At 40.4% G+C, this 19,747-nt stretch overlaps 2 protein-coding genes across 3 annotated transcripts; one reads left to right on the top strand and one right to left on the bottom strand.

The window, feature by feature from the left end:
* Positions 1–286: 286 nt before the first annotated feature.
* LOC129361719 (uncharacterized) lies at positions 287–4,831 on the top strand. 2 transcript variants are annotated; one of them, XM_055032746.1, is made up of 11 exons: positions 287–469; positions 792–871; positions 1,363–1,456; positions 1,622–2,054; positions 2,186–2,258; positions 2,637–2,703; positions 2,856–3,003; positions 3,117–3,177; positions 3,258–3,388; positions 3,504–3,593; positions 4,387–4,831. In XM_055032746.1, exons 1-11 carry the CDS (start codon positions 381–383, stop codon positions 4,405–4,407), a joined length of 1,287 nt encoding a protein of 428 aa, XP_054888721.1. In that variant the 5' UTR covers positions 287–380; the 3' UTR covers positions 4,408–4,831. The 2 variants fall into 2 exon arrangements, with proteins under 2 accessions (XP_054888721.1, XP_054888720.1); XM_055032745.1 differs by having other exon boundaries at positions 792–877.
* On the bottom strand, positions 4,815–19,577 carry znf644a (zinc finger protein 644a). The gene is made up of 6 exons (XM_055032733.1): positions 19,286–19,577; positions 11,683–14,098; positions 9,930–10,520; positions 7,333–7,458; positions 5,956–6,058; positions 4,815–5,528 (listed from the first exon to the last, which is right to left on the bottom strand). The coding sequence occupies exons 2-6, from the start codon at positions 14,093–14,095 to the stop codon at positions 5,333–5,335; spliced, it is 3,429 nt and encodes a 1,142-aa protein (XP_054888708.1). The 5' UTR covers positions 14,096–14,098; positions 19,286–19,577; the 3' UTR covers positions 4,815–5,332.
* Positions 19,578–19,747: the final 170 nt, after the last annotated feature.

Here is a 19,747-nt window from a genome sequence, read left to right as displayed (position 1 = left end):
ATAATTTCCACCTGTTGTCTCTTCCATTTGCACAACAGCAGGCGATATTGATTGTCAATCAGTGTTGCTTTCTAAGTGGACAGTTTGATTTCACAGAAGTTTGATTTACTTGAAGTTATATTGTGTTGTTTGAGTGTTGTCTTTATTTATTTATTTTTAGCAGTATACATTGTATACGCCACAATATACTTTATTGCTAAATGTAATAGAGCCTTGAGACGTGACGTCATACGCAGTCGCGTCAGTTCCAAAGCTCTCGTCTATTGGGTTTTGCCGCCACCTGTCGGTGACTTTGCGGTAAAGCAGCAGTTTGTTAGCGAGTGAGACTCATTTCACAGACACAGACTGATACAACACACCGACAATTTCGATTTACAGGAATGATGAGACGCATGCTCGGAAATCCGTTTGAACCCGTAGTTAGACTCCCACCGCCAGCGTTGGGGCTCAAAGCGGCTCCAGCTCCAAGGTTTGCAAACTGTTAGCTACAGCAAAGTCAAAGCCTTTGGGGTTTGTTTAGCTAACGGGCTAAAGGGTGCCAGCTTTCTTTCCCTGTCAACACCTTTTACCTCCAGCCCCCAGAAAAAAAAAATCCTCCTTGCTCTCAGTGCCGGGTGCTTGTTGTGAGGCTCGGGGTGAACGGTTCTCCTTGATGATTTATCTTCTTTTGTTTTGCTGTACAGCTAAATCAAAACTAGCCCCGCTAGCTTAGCCTCCGTCCCCGTTTCTATCAGGTTATTTCCGCCTCGCGCGCTGAGGCTCAGTCTCATGACTTTGCTGTCCTTTTCCAGAGTCCCCCAGCATTTTATAGAAGCTATGAAGCGAATTTCAGGAACACCGGACATGGCTTCCAACACCCAGCCCCAGAAAGGTGAAGGTAATGGCTGACACATCCAGACTTTCCTGAACTAACGAACAATCCTGAAACAGCTGATGCCTCCTCGGCCTGTCGGTCCTTCTGTGGCTGTTTGTGTTGTCATTGGGGACATTAAGCAATAAAACTCAGTTTCCTGTGACTTCTCCTACTTCCGGGTGACAGAGGGACACCTCTGGAATGCATACACATTTTAACATATAAAAGATTTCGGATACTCAGCCTAGAGGTTGGGGGACAACAACAGGACATAAAGGAGGAAAAAAACATTTCCATAAGGCAACACCTCTTAAGATTTTTTTAAAATAAAAAAGTGAAATGCCAACTAACTTTTTAATGCAAAGTGTTCATATATTCTTGAAGACAGTAACTCACAGCATGAGAAGCAGCCTCGATGTCATTGTCAGCCTTACAGCACGACTAGAAAAGAAGTGATAGTGACAGTTTTTATAGAATGGCTCTTTGAAGGTTTGTTTGGCGTTTTGCAGCGGATGCTTCTGTTGACAAATGGAAATCCTCCTTCCAGCCGATTGATAAACAGAAGGAGAAATCTGAGGACAGAAGTCCAAGTTCTGACATGAGGTGAGGAAATTGTGTCGAATGTTTTCCAAGGTGAGTCCTCTGCCTCAATCGTTGCATCAGAGCATCCATTTTGTTTCTGTTGCTGAAGCCTTTTCCATTGACCTGGTGGTTGAAATTGGGTTGCTACTAGAAGCAACTCACAGTTTCTCCTCCTGTCACTCGTAGGACTGAGCTTTATGACCCCAACAACCCTCTGTCGTCAGACTCTGAGCCTGAGATGTCACAGCTGCCCCCTGCTGTTCAGGACAGCAGCCAGAGATGCAAGCGATCCTCTCCGGACAGAGACCCCCGGCGCAGAGAGTCGTCGACGGCAGCGAACCGTCCACTTGAAAGACGGACTGTTCCACAGACAGCCAGACCCACAGACAGCCGAGATCTGAGTCCAGGGCATATTCTGGCTAAAAGCCGGACTTACAGCCCAGATAGTAAACTACTGGACCATCCGGGTTATGAATTCCCAGCTGGACACTTGGAGGCAAGAATCCACAGTCCTGACAGACTGAGTCATGGCTCTTCCTCCCAGGCTATCCCCGAGTCCTTCAGGGGGCTGAGGACCAACGGAGGGGAGAGGAAACCTCTTCCTGATTATCCAAGAGAGGTAGCGCTCAACGTTTTCTAAAAGTTTCACAGAGCATTTTTTTTTTTTTTGCTCTTTCTTTAAATGTGAACATTATCCTAAAGAGGGTGTTTCCTGCTGTAATACCGTGTTGGTCTTTTCTCTCTGTGCAGATGGCCGTCCCCCTCAGGGTGTCTCCACCTCGGTTAAAGCGAGACCATCAACAGCTGGGATACGTAGAAAGAGGTGAACGTGTGAGCTCTTTGCACATGATTCCAAAAATAATTGCATGAAAAATAAAGCTGACATGATTCGAATTGATTATTGAAATCGTTGTCAACTAGTTTGGTAATCCATCAATGCTACGGACTCAAAAAAAAGCTAAAAGAACAACGCAGATCAGTAATTCAGCCTAAACAGTAGAAAAATGTTTACATTTTGCATTCAAGATGAAAAAAATACTTCTAACTCTGCATGTGGCGGAGTTTCAGCCAATCAGTTCATTATGTAAAAGTAAACATCTTTGATTAAGTGCCTATTGATATCTAATTATCAGTTGATGCATCCTTAATGGACAAAATGTTATTGCTCGTAATGACTTTTTGTGTTTGTGCGTTTGAACAGGACTGGACCAGGAAGCGCCTCCACCGAAACTCTCCAGGACTAAAGGGGAAAATGCTAAACTGAACAAGTAAGCACCAGGCGTGTTCCTGTCTTCATTGAAGCTGTTTGCTCTGAAACTAAGTTTTCCCTTCAGACCGTCAGTTCCCGAAACCAACAGAATCAATCACAATCAATCACACAGAACCAACCTCCTCACTCTGACTTTGATGTGTGTTCTAGGTGTCCCATCACCTGTGACCTCTGTGACATAGAGCTGTCCAACGCTCAGGAACTGGAAGAACATCTGGACAGCCGAACCCACTGGGACACTCTGGAGCACATCCAGCGCAGCAGCAGCTACGACGATATGGCTATAGCGTTTCTACAGGTGAGAGAACATCTAGCGCAAATACATGTAACCTCATGTTAGATAACCGCAGTGTCAACATATCTAAAATAAGAACAAAATCTGATTAGTAGGAGGTATTTTTCTCCCTATAGGAAGTCATGGTGTATAAAAGCCAGCACTGTAGCCGAGCGGTAGAGGAAGACGCACTTCCAGGTAAACACGTGACTGCTGTCAGGAATGAGACCCGCCGGCCCGCTCTCACTCCAGCTGGTTGTGTTTGTCGGCGTCCCCAGGTCTGCAGGAGAACCACCACATGACGAAGGTGGAAATGCTTCACTGTGCGGCCTGTAAGGTCCACGTGTCCACATCTGCAGCCGAAGTGGAGGCCCACGTCTCCTCACTGGAACACCTGACCAACACCAAGGTGAGGCTGCTGACTGACCAGCCTCTGCTGACTGACCAGCCTCTGCCGACAACATCCAGCAACACCAGCTGGGCTCCAAGGTTTTCCACTGGCTGATTATTTTGTTTCCCATCAGGGGTTTGAAGTTCAGCAGAGACATTCCTGCCTCAGCAAAGCAGAAGCCATGCTCAAGAAGCTGCAGCCACAGTTTGAACTCTTCTTGAAGGTATTTAGAGCAGCCCAGCTTACGAAAGGGGCAGAATTGAAAATATTAGATGTAAAATTGATTTTTGAGTTTTACCTTATGTTACATTATTATTCCTTCATCAAAAAAAAAACCTGGAGTGTTGCCTTTCATATGCTTGAGAAATCCTTTAATCGCCATGGCAACCATTCAGCTGTGCAGAACGCCCAGGTGGACATAGCTCCGCCTTCAAGGAGCAGCTCCTCCTCAGAGCTGAAGTTTCCAGGCTTGTGCCTCACAGAGCAGCCCTCCATATGACACACACACACACCCCCCCACACACACACACAGTTGTGTTTTCATGACTTCTGTTCATTTTCTACAGCCTAAACGTAACATCACAGACCAAACCCCGAATCCAAACAGTATTTCCCCTCATAGGGACCAAGAAAATGTCCCCAGAAGGAGCTCTGGTCCCCACAGCCCATATTGTAGACAGGAACAGGTCCCCACAAGGATATAAAAACCTAGTGCACACACACAATCTGAAAAATGTAGTTTTTAGATTGTAATTTTTTTTTACACTGGAATAAAAATAATAAACTATTTTATTATAAGTCTTCAATAATATACAGTAGATCTTCTTAGCCTTAACATTGCAAGGTGTGCGAACAAAAATGTGTTGCAGGTAAAAGAATAAGTCCGTTTATTCAGCTGTGATGAAACTCAGCAGCTTGTTTGAAGGATCCTGTATGGATCAGACGCATGATGATGTTCATGTCATCAGTTCTGTACTAAATCTAAAATCTAACAGCTGAACTGTTTGTTGTTTCAGGGAGCCTGCCCGTTTGAATGAAATCACTCCATGGTCAAGGATCTCCTCAGCTGAACACTCAACTCTCATCAATATCACTTCCACGTCATAATCCCAATAAAATACTGTCATTTTTCCACATTCTCTTTATTTATTCATGACAGAAATTATTTGAAAAAGTCAGCAGTTAGTTTTCCTGTTTTTTTTTATTATCATTATTTAGAACAACACAAATGTTTACGCATTGTATCTGTGATATAGTACATTTCAAATTAAATTATTTCAAAACAGTATATTGAAACATTAAATATAGGTAACATGAACGAAGGGCATGAACTGTGTGGTTTGTGCGCATTAGGGCTTTTTCTTTTCGTCACCGACTTTCAGATTTTACTGTATTTAAAAATGATGCAGTTGCTGAAATTTTATAAAACACTTTATTCGTATTAAAAAACGTTGCAGACTTTTTTTTCTCTCTTTTTTTTTTTTGCACTTAGAAGTAAAAAAAAAAAAGTGTCATCGCTCTAAACTCTGGCCTGATAAGTGTGTGTTGACTGGGTCGTGTTTCGACGCAAAAAAAGAAAAAAGTGTTTTCTACGGGGACCAACGAAGGCTCCCAGATCTGGACTAAAACGGACTAAAACCATGAAAAATCTGAGGTATAAGTTGTCTTCTTTAGAAATGGATCCAACACTACATTACTGCATAAAATAATAAGAGTCTTGTCCATTTGGAATTTAATTCCTCATAAATGGACCATGTAAAAAGAGACGAAGGTAACAATATTCCAAAATAATATTTTCTCATCCGTCCAAAATGTTCAAACAGGCGCAATGTCTAAAACATTGAGGCTGTGTTGTCCTTTTGGCCATTATTTCATTGACTTTAAAAACAAAAGTAAGTGAACAAACATCCAATGTACATGTACATACAATCTAGTGAAATCTAGAAAAAGGTCCCCTTGGCCTCATGAGGCAGCGGTGGCGACCGGCAAAGAGCCGTCTTCGTCCGTCTTCAGGGTGGGGGGGTTTGTGGACAGAGAGGTGACCTCAGCCATGCCGAGCCCAGTGCGAGGGACACCAGTGTTCATAATGTGTCTCTGTAAATGTTTGATCCAGTCCTCCTGGACTGACAGCGGACCCTGGAAGACGAGGTCACAGAACCTTTGGAGGGGAAAGTAAGGCAGTCGGTGAATTCCTCTCAACGCCAAGAAAGCAGCAGGGAGGAGAATTGGGGTCATTGAAGACGGCAAACAAAAAAACTAGGAAATTTTGAGCTTAATCTGAGTTTTTCTACAAAAAGTGTATTTCTGAGCTTCAAAAGTTCAATATCTGCAAGAAACAACTCAGAAATCTTGAGCTCAATCTTAGAAATTTCACTTAAACTTTTTCTGAGTTTCCAAAGTCCAAAATCTTCAACTTTTGAAACTGAAATTTCCAAGTTTTTTCTAAGAAGAACATTTCTGAGCTCACTCTCAGAATTTCTGTTTCATCTTGCAAACTTTAGACTTTTTTTTTCTTCTTTTCCATCAACAACAGCCCCAACATGCTGCCACACAGCAGAGCTTTTGAAAAGGCAGAACAAACTTGCCTGCAGGTGAGCCTGTACATCTCCTCTGGACTCTGGGCTAAGGGCAGTGTCTTCTTCTTCAGACCGGGCCTTGAACGGGTCCTGACCGCTTTACACTGAATTGCTGCAAGATGAGAATTCCAGTTAAACCCACAGAGTGACGGGTCAGATTACAGCACAGCCTTGCTATGAATGAACAGTATAATAATCAGTAGGTGGTGGAGCTTTGATACACACATTGTTTGCTCACATATCTCTGTCTGGATCTCAGCTCCTGCTTCCTTGTTTCAGGATGGGGAGTGTTCTCAATTAATATAGCGTCATCTTTCTATAACAATGGCCTCAGCCATTTTTATGTATTTTTTTGCAAGTGACTTTGGCAAAAAAAAAAAAAATCACCCTCTTCTTTCTAAAAGTATTTATAGGCAACCCCCCACTTTTAGCAAAAAATGTCATTACTTTAAGAATGACATTTTTTGACAATATGCACTATTGTGATTGCTTAATCTGCTCCTCTGGGTTTTGGGCAGAAATGTGACGCCATTTAAATCTTCTACTTAGAACATTTACTTAAACTTTGTTTAAAGTTTGACCGTCATGCCCGATCTGAGTGGCTCCTGTTTTTGCCACTTTTGGAAATACTGCAAAGTTAAGTTAAATACTCGCAGGTTGTTCATAAGACTGCTGCTGGGCTTCACATCCAGGCAACTAAAGTTGCCTCAGTTGTTGTCACACCACTTATAGTCTGGCTAGACTGGTTCTCTTTTACTTCAAGAGTTTTGTAACATCCTGGTTCTGACTTGAGGAAGACATCCTTCACAGAGGCTTTGAAACTCTGGTGTGGGGAAATGTCATCTACCATGTCAGATTGAAAAATGAAGGTAAAAAAAGTCTTAATCTCCTACTGGATTAAAAGTGAACTCTGTTTTCCAGGTCCGTTCATTTTTTGTTTAGTGCTTTTGCTAACTTTGGCATCTGAGGTTTCTCTACATTAAATAAATAAACTCTAAAGTGCCACCTCACTTGGCTGTTTGGTAAACTTTCAGTCTGTGCTGAAAGAATTCTTCAAGAGTCGTAGTCGTCCAAAGGAAGATCAACCTTGAATTAAGGTTAGCGCTTTAATGTAAGGTTCAGCTACATGTCACAATGGTGTAGCGCTTTAGCATTAGCGGAATTGATGTTTATGATTTTCTAAAAAAAAAAAAAAAAAAAAAAAAACTAAAAGTATTTAAAAACTGATATTGCTGAGTTTGTGGCATTTGCTGTTTCTAAACATTGTTGGGGTGAGGATCAAATACAGATACATTCAAAATGTGCAAAGATGACTTATTGTGTGAGGAGGACACACAATAAGTTAGTTAGAAATGTAAATGAAGTCATGTTTAAAACTGAACTTACTGGTCCCTTCCAGTAAGGCAATCTGTTGTCGTTTTGCAAAAGCTCGAAGGTGATTGGACAAGCTGACTCCACTGTGGAAAGTGGCATTACAGTGGATGCACACTTTCCTATTGAATTCACCCTTTTCTGTAAAGACACAGATGACAAGCAAAACATTATTGAACATTTTTAAAACATGGTTTGTGGAGGTTTCCATCTCGTTCTACTACTTCATGCTGACGATATCACACTGTAGTGTAGCAGAAAATAAGTTCAATTAACTGGTTTAAGAAAGAAATCCACCTCCTCTGCCTTCTCCATGTGTCAACGTCATAAATACTTCAATCACAACCAGCGCTGTCAATCACATTTGTGTAACCACTGCTCCACATCCTATGCTGAGCTCTCTGCTAACATGCTCCTAGTTGATCTAACAGCAAGCAGAATGCTGCCATGAATGCTATGGCTAATTAGCATGGCCACTAGTGGCGGCGGAGAAACAGTTTTCCTGGAACGGCGAGTTGTTTCTCTGCCATTAATATACATTCAGAAGCGAGTACATGAAGTTGATTGACTGCGGTAAGCCCCTCCTCTGCTCTCTGATTGGTTGTTGGAGGAGGAGATAAATTTTTTTTCACAGTTTATCTGTCTCAAATGGTCACAAAATACTGATAGCTTTAACAAATATGTAAAAAAATTTTTTTAATAAAAGTTACACACCTCAGCTTCAATCCCTCTCAATTCAAAAGTATTAATAGCAGTTCATACAAACACTTTTAAGGACAGTTAAAGTGTTATTGCCTTTGACTTGACGGTTGCCTGTAGAACAGTGCATGTTTATTGAAAAAGAAGCGCATGGCTTCAGGATTATTTGTTCAGGAAAACTTGGCAAACAAGTCTAAATTCTCCAAATCCTCTTTCACTTTTGTTTACTCTTCACCGTCTCTGGTGAATTTAATGTAGAGGTTTTATTTTCACAGCCTGATAGATTTGGTCTGAGATCAGACCCAAAGTCTGGAGACAAAAAAAAAATGAAACCATCCTCCCTCTGTCCCTCAATGACCAGCACGGCCGCTAACAAACACCGGTTTGGTTGAATAAAGGGTGGTGTGTGTTTCACACGTCAGTGGCCAGTGATGCAGGAGAATCACTGGAAACAAACCATCTGCTATTTAACAGTGTTTTTAATTTGAAATCCACCACACTAAAATTGATCATTTCAATGTGTTTTGTGTTTTTTTGTGCAGCGACGGTAACAGCCCTGGAGGCTGAATCCTCCAGAACTGGAGGATTCAGTGCTCAGTGGAGAACCTGGTCTGTGTCCTTGCAGATCTCCAAGCATTTGATGCAGTTGTTACATAAGCTGAACATTTTCCCAGTGCTGGTCTGATTAAATGAAATGACCTGTCTGGTAAGTCACTGCAGTAGAGTTGTCTATATTTCCTGGTGGAACACATAGAGGTTATCGTGTTTGAACTTGATTTGTTTTTCAAACTTCTGTCTCCAACATTATGTTTTATTTTAGACTTGAATAAACAATGAACAATCGTGCTTGAGATATCTGGAATCATTCGGAACATTCTTGATTCGTTCCGGGCAATTTGTAACGTTGTTACAACTGAATGTAAAAGTTATTCTGTACACAGTTTTCAGGTTTAAAAAAAAAAACCTTTTACGACTTCCAGGTGGTGTAATATAACCTCTCCCCTCCCCCAGCAACAGAGGGTCATAACTACTAAAGAAACCATGCTAGTAAATTTGTTTTTTGTTGTTTCAAATGTTGAGAATTGTTGTTGTTTTTTTAAATGAATCTTTGTGCTATTTTATTTAAATCATTCCATATAAGGACATATTGATCTGATTTTTCCCCTTTATGAACATGAGACTTTTACGTGGTGATCAGAGCTCCTCTGTGCCTCTCTGACCTGCTTCAGCCTTATGTTTCACCAGATCAGCTTCTGGTGGCTAAAACTAGGCTGAAGCTCTAAAACTACAAAAACAAGCTGCCATTACATATTAAACAGGCTTCTTCTCTTGATGTTTTCAAGTCTCTCTTAAAAACACTGACTTCAGTGCCTTTTGTAGAGTGACATGATTCATTTCTGTTTCTATTTTACTACAGGCTGTGGTCCATTTCATTGTTTTCTTTTATTTGTGTCTTTCTTTCTTCTAACAGCACTTTAAACATTCTTTTAAATATGCTTTGTGAATAACGTAGATTTAGATTTGAACTAGATTAGCATATTATCTGTATTGTGCTACTTATTAAACATGGAGATTTTACTCTCTTTAATCCATTTACTGCGGTTATCTGCTAATGGAGAGCACATAAAAATTAGTGATCTTGCTACAGTCAGCATATTTACATCACCTGTTACATTAATATGCACGTCCCTTTTAAATAAGTACATTTCGATTGGAATATAAAGACGTTTTGATCGCATTCTGATGATGAGTGCTCAGGAAACTGCTCCTTTATGTTGATGACGCCTTACTTCAACAAAAATAATCAATGGTGGTAATATCTCTATCAAATCTTTTCTTCTACAATAACACATTTTGAATAAGAATAAATTCATTTTCCCTCTAACCCATTTACTTCTGTTTGAGTTACTTACCACCAGGAACTGAGTTTGGCAGTGAAGATACAACTTTTGATCCTGAACTTTCCTCAGGATTCGACGAAACTGGCAAACCGTTTCTTGACATCTGAGAGGATCCCTTTTGTCTTGCATCTTCCTGACACTTCCTCTTTTTCAGGATCCCAATAAGGGCGGTCGTGCCTTGGAGGGATGTCTTAACATCCAGCTTTTCTAGTTGCCCACTTTCAGATTTGCCCTCTGCTAAAGAAAAGGACATCAGTGGTTTGGCATCAATGCAATGGTTTGGAACCGAGTGACTTTTTGGGAATCCCAACTGAGAAGAGGCGAAGCGATTGACGATGGGGAGCTTTGGCAAAGCACCATACTGGAAATGGTTTCGTCTTTTTCCCAGAATCTGAAAGGCCCGCTGGCACTCCTTCTTGTCGCGCATCAGCTCACGGAGTAAAATTAATGGGGATTTGGTCTTTGTAGAAAAGTTCCTTCCGAGCTTTTTCAGATGACCTCGTATGTGGTTGGACTGTCCAGTTCTGTTGTCAAATGAGTCCCCGCATAATGGACAAGAGTGAATGGTCCTCACAGTTTCGGAATCTGAATCTTCCTGTAGTGCTGTAGGGAGAAAAGAAGGTAAAAGTGAAAACATTATCGTAACGTTATGACTTGGATACTACTTCTAGCATGTGTTAAGAATAGAAATTTTGCATTTACTACAGTAAGACTTTGACAATGACATGTGGGTTCTAGGTAACTTTTCAGAGAAAAAAAATGTCTCTCTCAGTAAGAGAAAGCCTTAATGATTCCACAAGAACACAATGTCTTCTTCAGAAATCCAGTCCTGCATTGACTGATGGTAAGAGTTATTCATTGGCTTTTCCACCTGCACCACCAAGACTGCTTTGAATATTGTCTCTAATCACTAATCATGGCTCATCAAAGACCACATAACCCATCTATGATGAAAGACCAAGACGGAAATCCAACAGTCCAAGCCGTCTCTAACTCGAAGCTGGAAAGTTAAGGAATGATGCATAAAATAATTTAGTACAAACTCTTTGGCCTGTGTAGAAAACTAAACAAACTGTGACCAGGGGTGCTGTGGAGGGCAAAAGCACAACCCACATAAAGCGATTATGGGCTGCATTGAGGACAGCTTCGAATCTTTTCCTGGTGACATTGGCCGCATGTCCTTCCCCTCTTCTATTTTCTTTTGGAATGTTTTAAAATAAAGGCCACTATAGTCAATAAAAACTTTAAACATATGTGACCAAGTACTTTACTTGCACATCCAAATGCATAAATAAAACAACCACAAAAACTGAACTTTTTTTTTGTTTACAGGAAATGACGATGTCACGTCACTTTTCTCTATTGGTAGACATGCTAGCTGCTCCCAACAGAGCTCGGCTTTGGTAAAGTGTAAGATTAATTTGTTCTCAGGGTAAGATCCCAATATTAGCTCAGGGATGATGCCAGTTGGAGGTCAGTGAAGAAATAAACATGGCAGAGTTCTTTTTTCTTTTAATTTATCCAAATTCATCACTAGCTTTCACCTCGTTAGCTGCAAATTCTTGCAAAAGTCCAGTAAATTTGAAATCAAACCATCCTTCTTTGTCTTTTCGCTCAATATTTTCTTCTAAATCTTGTGTTTAATGTCTTTCTTACTTCCACTTAAAGTGTGGTTTTTTTTCACATTTACTTGTTTAACATTGTTACAACAAATTGTTTGACTTCATATCTTTTTATTTAATAAAAAGATATGCACAAATAATACCTTTTTTCAGTCGCCGTAATGTTGAATTCTTCCGTCGAATTCGTGGCCTTTTGTCCTGATAACCCACCTCCTGTGGAGACCCACCATGCTGTGAATCATAGCTCACTCTAACCCTGTGAAGATGTCCACGTACATGATTAGACAGTCCGATTCCTGACTCGAAAACAGCAGGACAGTATGGACATTTCTTAGTGTCCATTTCTGCCTCTGACAAATCGTCTGAGGGGGATTCCCCCAATGGGATTTGGTGGGCCTCGAATGTTTCTTGAAATACTTCGGTTTCAATGCATTCTTCTTTGATTTCAACATCATTCTGTTCCTGTTCTTCAGTCTTGATTTTCTCAAACAGCTTTTTCGACGCCTGTAGAGCACCTCTCATTGACATTCTCCTACTGTATGTGTATATTATGTGTTTCTTTTCTTTTTTGATCACGTCACTAAAATGATTACCGTTGGCTTCAGAGTCTTTGACCGGGAAAATGTCCTTTTCATCATGGTCTGACACATCTTCTGAGCTAACTTTCTTAGGACTAGGCGAAGGTTTTGGTAAAATGAAACATGAGTCTTGATCGGAGGTGTTGCGATATGGGGTGGACATTTTTCGTTTCGACTGAGACTTTTTGACTGGTGAGTGCTCCAGGTTAAAGTTAGGACTATGGTGTGGTCCAGCAGACTCTTCAACCTTGACGGACATCATTTCTTGTGATTCATCACAACCGTCTCTGTCCTTTTTGGAATCATAATCATTTGTGCTAGAGTTATTGCTTTCATCCTTTTGCTCGACGCCCGTCTTTCTATGATTCTGACGAGACAAGAGAACATTAATCGATTTGTCAAGCTTTGATTCTGTCAATTGAGACTTGGGATCTCGCTTAAACTTGCTATTTTTGAACAAGTCAGAAATTCCACCAGACTCGTTGGGTACGTCTTCAACTGATATTTTTGATGTAAACTCTGCATCTTCGAATTGAGTTTTACGCCCAGGTGACTTGCGTTCCCTGGTCTGTTGTGCATTTGTCTCCTCTTTCTGTGCTCTTGTGTATTCCTCAAAAGACATTTGATGACGAAGGATTAAGTGATTCACAAAAACTTGCTTGCCAAAAGCTTTATAGGAACAAATTTCGCAAGGGTACATATCATTATCATCCCTTCGCACTCTTTTTCTAACTCTAATAACCGTGTGGTGCATAACGCTATGTCTCCTAAGATCGTGGTCAGTCACGGCTCTGTAACTGCATTTGTCACATTTAAACCTTCTTTTGTCTTTTTCATGAGTTTTTGCGTGCTGAACAAAAGAGTCTGGGCAGCTTGTACCGAACGGACACTGAGGGCAGAATAACTTTGCGTCTTCTTTTTTCTTGTCAATCGCATCTTTTTCTTCTTCCATGAGCCTCGTTTTCTTCTCATGGGTAGACATGTGGTCAATTAGTGAATTGCTTTGTTTGAAACATTTGCCACATTCTCTGCATATGAAGGGCTTTGCTGGATAACTAGGAGGGTCATTGTGAGACTTCATATGATTAAACAAGCGATGCTCCTTCTTGAAAACCAGATTACATTTTGAGCAAGGGAACGGCAATGGCCTCCCCTGTGAATGAGAATTTACTTTCAGCCGCCCTTTTAGTGTTGAATGTTTATCATTTATGTTATTCCCATGTGAGCTTCTTGCAGGTGTTTTGTACAGAATTTGCTTAATGACCTTTACTGTACCATTTGGGTACTTAGGAACTATATCTGCAGTAGATGACTGTGGTGTGGACAACTTCTGTGGTTTAGTGATGTCTCTAACATGACCGGAGTCAATGTAGCCTTCAGCATCAGACGATTTCTCAGATGTTTTGGGGCTTAGATCCGGGTAGAGATCTTCTGAAGGATCGACCATTACCACCATGTCCATCTTGCGCTTCCTTCTCCTTTGACTGTTGGCAAGACCAACTTCCTCTTTCGGCTCCTCTGCAGGGGAATCATTGTGGTTCTCCAAAAGAAACTGCATAAACTCTTTGTGAGGGTCCCAGTTGAGGTCACTGGCACTGCTGAAATCGTCCAATGAATTCTCTGCTGATTCTGCGTCAAATCCCCAAATTCCAGGACTGTCTATTTCCTGCACAGTCTTTAGCTGGGTGATGCTCTTTTCCTCGTCTTTTTCGGAGGTAATGCAGTGAAGTTCATGAGCTTGAGTAGCCTGATGCAAAGAGGGCCCATTTGCCAAACCGATTGGAGACAACATATCCGAGCTGGACAGAACATCTAGGACATTGTTTTGATGCAAAGATGGCGTGTCAAAAGAATCGGTGCAAGAGCCCGAATCTTGTGCCATTTTTACAGGTTGCAGCAGCATGAGGGACTGAATTTCAGAATCAGCATCTTTTTCATCTTCATCAACACCTGTCAGACATGACACCTCCATGGCCATGACCTGGAAGACAAAAGAAAAGCCTATTCAAATTACCATAACAACAGGTAGATAAAATACATTTTTGAATTTGAGGTAAATTTGTCAACATTTGCATGCAAACAGAAACAAATCAGTCATTTTTTTTAATGAACAGAAATCAAAATTACAGTGGATCCCCCTCTATTTGTGGTTCAGTGTTGGCAGATTCACCTATCTATGGATTTTTTTTAATGGAGTGAAAGTTCAAATTATTAGTGGAAAATTTGCCATGCCACAGATTTTTTGTTGAGTACCACTAAAATATTCAAAAGAAAATGCAGTTCAGGAAGCTGAAATCTCTATAAGCAATGTTACTTGATACACTACTGGCTGGCATTTACAAAGCAGCCAATCCAGGACCACTATTCATTTTTCTTGCCACTGATTGGCTATAATCTCTGCATGATTGTCGACATTAGATGCTCAAATGATCGGAAACCCTCGGAGGTTTTCCGGTCATTTGACAATCAGTGACAAGAAACACAAATCATACTTCTGGATTGGCTACTGTGCAAATGCCAGCCAATAACACATGCATGGAAAGTAGCATCTTCCATGCATGCTGCTTTCCACACAGCATTTTGTTTTGAATAGTTGAGATATGCTCTATGAAACAATCCACCCTTAGGCAGGTTTCCATGAACAATTTGGAGCCATGTTCCAGAAAAAAGTGCAGATATATAAATTTGTGAATACCAGACCATGGAGAGGAAGGGGTTTATTGTAATTATTAACTTAATTTTGACAACGCAAAAACAGAACCTGAAAGCATGTAATTGTGAGGCCAGGCACAGACAGTTTAGGGTAGGGGTGCCCAAAGTCAGTGCTCGAGGGCCGGCATCCTGCACGTTTTAGTTCTCTCCCTGGTAGTACCAATAACCTTTTCAGTGTTCTTCTTATACCATTTAACGAGCCATCATTTGATCCAGGTGCATTAAACCAGGGAGCAAACTAAAACATGCAGGATACCGGCCCTCGAGGACCGACTCCGGGCACCCTTGGTTTAGGGTGATCGCATAAAGTCACATGGGTACTTGCAGTACCCTCAGTACAGGCGATGTAATGCTCAACATTCTCTGATCACCACCCAATCAGACCAAAACAAAGTCATAAGATAACTACAAGTAAGTTGAAAAACTCTTAACGTGATGCAGGTACAGTCATTGTCATGCAGCCATTTGTCACCAAAGGTATATATTGTCAAATGTGTGGCATACCATCCAGGAATTGGTGATGGTTGAAACTGGAAATAGTCATTTCAGGATCAATTTTCAAAGAGATTAAACAAAAATGATCTGTTTACGAGGGCTCAACAATATAAGAAAACCATGCCATGATATTGGTAAATATATTGGAATAGAAATGAGTTGCAGTTAATCTACATTTTATACGGCTATCAATGCCTCTGCATTACTTTCCAGCAAAATGTTCCTACCTGGAGAAAACGGTTAAGTCTCTATAGACTGTTTTATGTTAAGAAGAACAATGAATATACAGTACACAGTGCTACATCTAGCTTAACCCCTAAACCCGGAACGCCTGCATACCGTTTTTCCATTGCATGAAGAAGAGAAGGAGGGAGGGGGCTGTCGTACCAAATGGAGACTCCAAACAGCACACATGACAACACCTATACATCCTCCAAAATAAACATGTCCAAACTGACATTTCTTTTTTTGTGCCATTTTGATCAGTCTTGAAATCCATGAGCAGAATACTTTATTCTACAGATTTATTGTATTGCCCTGTCCATACATTGAACACTGTGCGAATTTACAATAAATAAAAATGAAAATTCTGGATAAAGCAAGATTTTTCAATTTCTTTTGTTTCACAAACCTAATAGCTACAAACTACTTACAGTTACCGTATCTTTGACTGCAAAAATAGAAAATTTAACTCGTCATCTTTATGAAGAGACCAAGCTTTTGGATGTACTCCAAATAGTTCAAGAACACCAACTGATTTAATTTGGGTATATCTTTTCAGGTATTTTTGGTGATTTTAGGGGTGAAGTTTAAGGTGTTAAATGGAAAACTGAACTGTTTTCACAGTTGTTGAGGAAAAGGCAAAAAGAATTCCTTCCTTGAAATCCTCTACTGCCCAAGAAAGTGTTTTGTAGAACTTAAAATGGTCATCAATCAAAGTTGTACAATAGTGTGTCGTGGTAGTGCAAGTCGAGGGCCTTTCTGACCATAACACTGGTTAAGCAAGTCCATTGTCTGGAGACTGCTGGACACAATTCCAGAAAGGAACCAACGACAAGTGCTCCCCTCCCCAAGAAACAGAAATGAAGACAATGAAAAAAATAGATGTTTAATTAGTATTTTGCTTTCAAAGTCTGTTGCTAGTAACTGGGAATAAAGCTGTTCCAGTTGTCCAAGCAGTCCTTTAAATGTCTTTGGGTGGAAGATATGACATAATACCAAACATACTTCCAACTGCAGTGTGTCAAAGTTCCCACATACCTTGGAAAAGGCAAGTCAATTCAAAGGTTCAATGTAGCTTTTACCACCAAGGATCAGTGACCATCCACAGTAGTTAAGAATCAGGACTTTTGGGCCACGTTAATTTCTTGGATATGATATCCCATCTTAAGGACATGGAGAGTGTGATCTCCATGTCCACATTCTACAGTAACACCCCACCAAGTAGCAGCATCAGGAGCAAGTAGGACAACTCTAACAAGTGACACACACTGCCACGAAATCTTGTGCGCATTTCCTGATGTGATGTTTGTTCCCTGGAACTATCGGTATGCTATTGCTTTCTCTTTTTATTGGGTGTGGGGGATCATTTGCGTGTGTTAGGGACGTGTTGCATTGTAGCCCAACTGGCTCATCATTGTATTTGAACTGAATCTTGTATTGCCCATTTCTAATTTGGAATTTGAAGCTTTTTAGTGACACTACGCAACGAAGGAATGGAAATGAGTAATTCTAGTGTTAATAAATATGTAAATTTTTGGCATGCTTGTGGAAATGGTCAATTCTGTGTGTTTTGCAACTTTAAAGGTGGAAGGTTCAAATAAACTCAAATGTGTCATGTGATCGATAGCAAAAACAGCAGTAAATCTATTGGCCAATTGGATACTTTAAGTGAAGATGTGAAGGAACACAATAAACATTTTTTGGTACAGTACCATTAATTGTTACCAGTGTTCAGTTTTTGCAATTTTGTTGCTGCTGTTTTAATACATCTCACTCTATGGTTGCATCATAGGGCTGTTTCTAGTGGGAGAGTAGTTTGAAATGGACAAGAAATGCTTATTGTTGAGGCTGAAAAAAATCTAAATTTGTTATTATAACAGTTGTAAAAAAGATATTTCCTGGTATTATAGCTTTTAGGTGGATTTACATACTGAACATTTTATGGTATAAAATAATTTTAGAGTAAGAAGTCATCTATTAATATTTTTATTGTAAGCCATGCTATATGATAGCATAGTTAACTGGATTCAACTATAATCCATTGATATATTATAGTCATGTAATAACAATATGCTTTCTTTGTGCAATTTAGCATGATGAATGCAATGTTCGCTGGAAGCGTTAATTAATACACAACAAAAGACACAAAGGTCTTCTGGTATGTGTTGCCTTTTAAATGTCAAAAAGGCTGGAAACATTTCCAAATCCAGCATGTCCATGACAAAAGAATAACATTTGGAAGAATAAAATTAAGCGACATTAATGCGATTAGCTATGTGTTGAAAGTCTTGCTCTCGCTCGCTCCCACGCAGCCTAAGTTGAACTGCATACGTTTCAATATATTGCATGAGGTAATTTTCTTTGAAATAGTTTCTTACATCTGTTGTTCCTCTGGTTATGAAAATAGCTTGACAACTTTTCTTATAGTGATATAGCTTTCATAATAACAAGTGTTGTTATTACCCCAAACAAGTGACACTTAAGGACTATGTACTTTCCAATTTTGGATATAGATAGAATTTTTGAGTTAGGGATAACCAGAATAAAAACTGCATATTTTTTTTAATTATTCTTTAAGAGGATGCTATTATCAAAGCAGTCACTAGAGTTAACTCCAATGGTTTTAGGTTGTGTAGCGCTAAAAATTCACGGCAGCTGATGATTGGCCGATACTTACATATGAAGTCGATCTCATCCACCAATCATATCTACCCCTGCAAAGGTGTAAAACTTAACCACTGTCCTCTTCTGCTTTGCGCTGTGAGAAAGGTTTGGCTGACAGACCAGCCCACCGACTCATGTCGGCACATTTACAGTTAACAATATCCAATCTTACCAACTCAGCGACTTTCGTGCTATGAATGGCTTCAGACAAAAAAAAAATTGATATCAGCCAAAATCAGAATCAGCGATCGGTCAAAAAACTGCAATCGGTGCATCCCGAATGCTAACTGCAATAATAAATCAGGACCTAATTGTTATGAGTTTAAACAATATTTTAGCATTTAAGCTTTAAGTGCGTTTTCTGAATGTCTTTATTTTAGTGAACATTTTGTTTTCAGGCAACAAAAAAAAAAACTAAGTTACGAATAATCTTGATTTTTTTTAAAGTATATTTTCCATGCTGCTAAATAATGTGATTTCATCAAATCTGTCGTTATGTGCATGTCAGCTATATGACGAGTTAGTCATATAGCGCATAAAGCGCAAATCATAATTGAGCTCAGTGGTTAATTGTGGCTGTTCATGAAACTACAAGGTCGAGGGAGCGAGAGCTCCAGCATATGAAGGGCAATATAAGTGTCTTTCCAACTGAGTAGGGTTTTGGCAGATGAAGGTGTTTGTCACATTTATACGGCGGTACTGAATGTTCAAACCGATGGACATGGCAAAGGGCTTTTGATGAGGCGGTGGTGGATTTTGCACAGAGCAGAAACTTTCAGTACAGGAGTTCAGTATCATGCTACCATCGACAGCTGCGACGTATGACTAAATGTATCTGCTCCCAGAATCAATCGGAGCTTTAACAGCTCTGTCTAGTTGCGGTATAAGAGCTTTTCTTTGACAGTTGTGTCACGCTGTGTTGTTGGATGCTGCTTGCAGGAGCTGCAGACCATTCCATTAAGGCTGTTCCACAGCAAAACCTATTCCTCAGGCTAAACTGTGGCTAATGACAATCATCCCCTCGATGGTTGCTAATGAAACACGAATAACACGGTAACAAACAAGCAAGCATTACCTCTGAGCGGCTTGGATGACAGCTGAAGACGACCGAAACGCTGCATTTAATGATTTCTTACTTTCGTCTTCCATCTATTTCACAGTCGCCATTTTCCGTGGTGGTCTGGTGTGGGCCGGATCATTTCTTTTGTAAGGGTTTCCACTCGTCCAGTCACATCTGCGACTCCAGAAACACCAAATGCTCAAATAACCGAGTCAGGTGGTGGACTACTTTATAAAAACGCCAAAGCCGACAAATTCCTTAGAGTTAGTGTCGTGGATCATTTCGTCACGTATTGTGACGCGGCGGCGCCGTGCTCCCCCGAAAGACATCGTAATGGTTCAGTCCAGATAGGAGGCATAAAAACCTGAGTTAATGACCATCTCTTTTGGGTGGCAGATTTTTTTTAGGTGATGGCGGTTAAACATCGTTTGATTCTATTAGATAAATGAAACATTCCTCTCCTGTCTGGGTTGGACA

Source organism: Poeciliopsis prolifica, unplaced genomic scaffold (genome assembly GCF_027474105.1).
Source record: "Poeciliopsis prolifica strain line A6 unplaced genomic scaffold, Auburn_PproV2 SCAFFOLD008, whole genome shotgun sequence".
In the NCBI taxonomy this organism is placed as follows: domain Eukaryota; kingdom Metazoa; phylum Chordata; class Actinopteri; order Cyprinodontiformes; family Poeciliidae; genus Poeciliopsis; species Poeciliopsis prolifica.
This window is presented reverse-complemented; position numbering and strand designations above follow the sequence as displayed.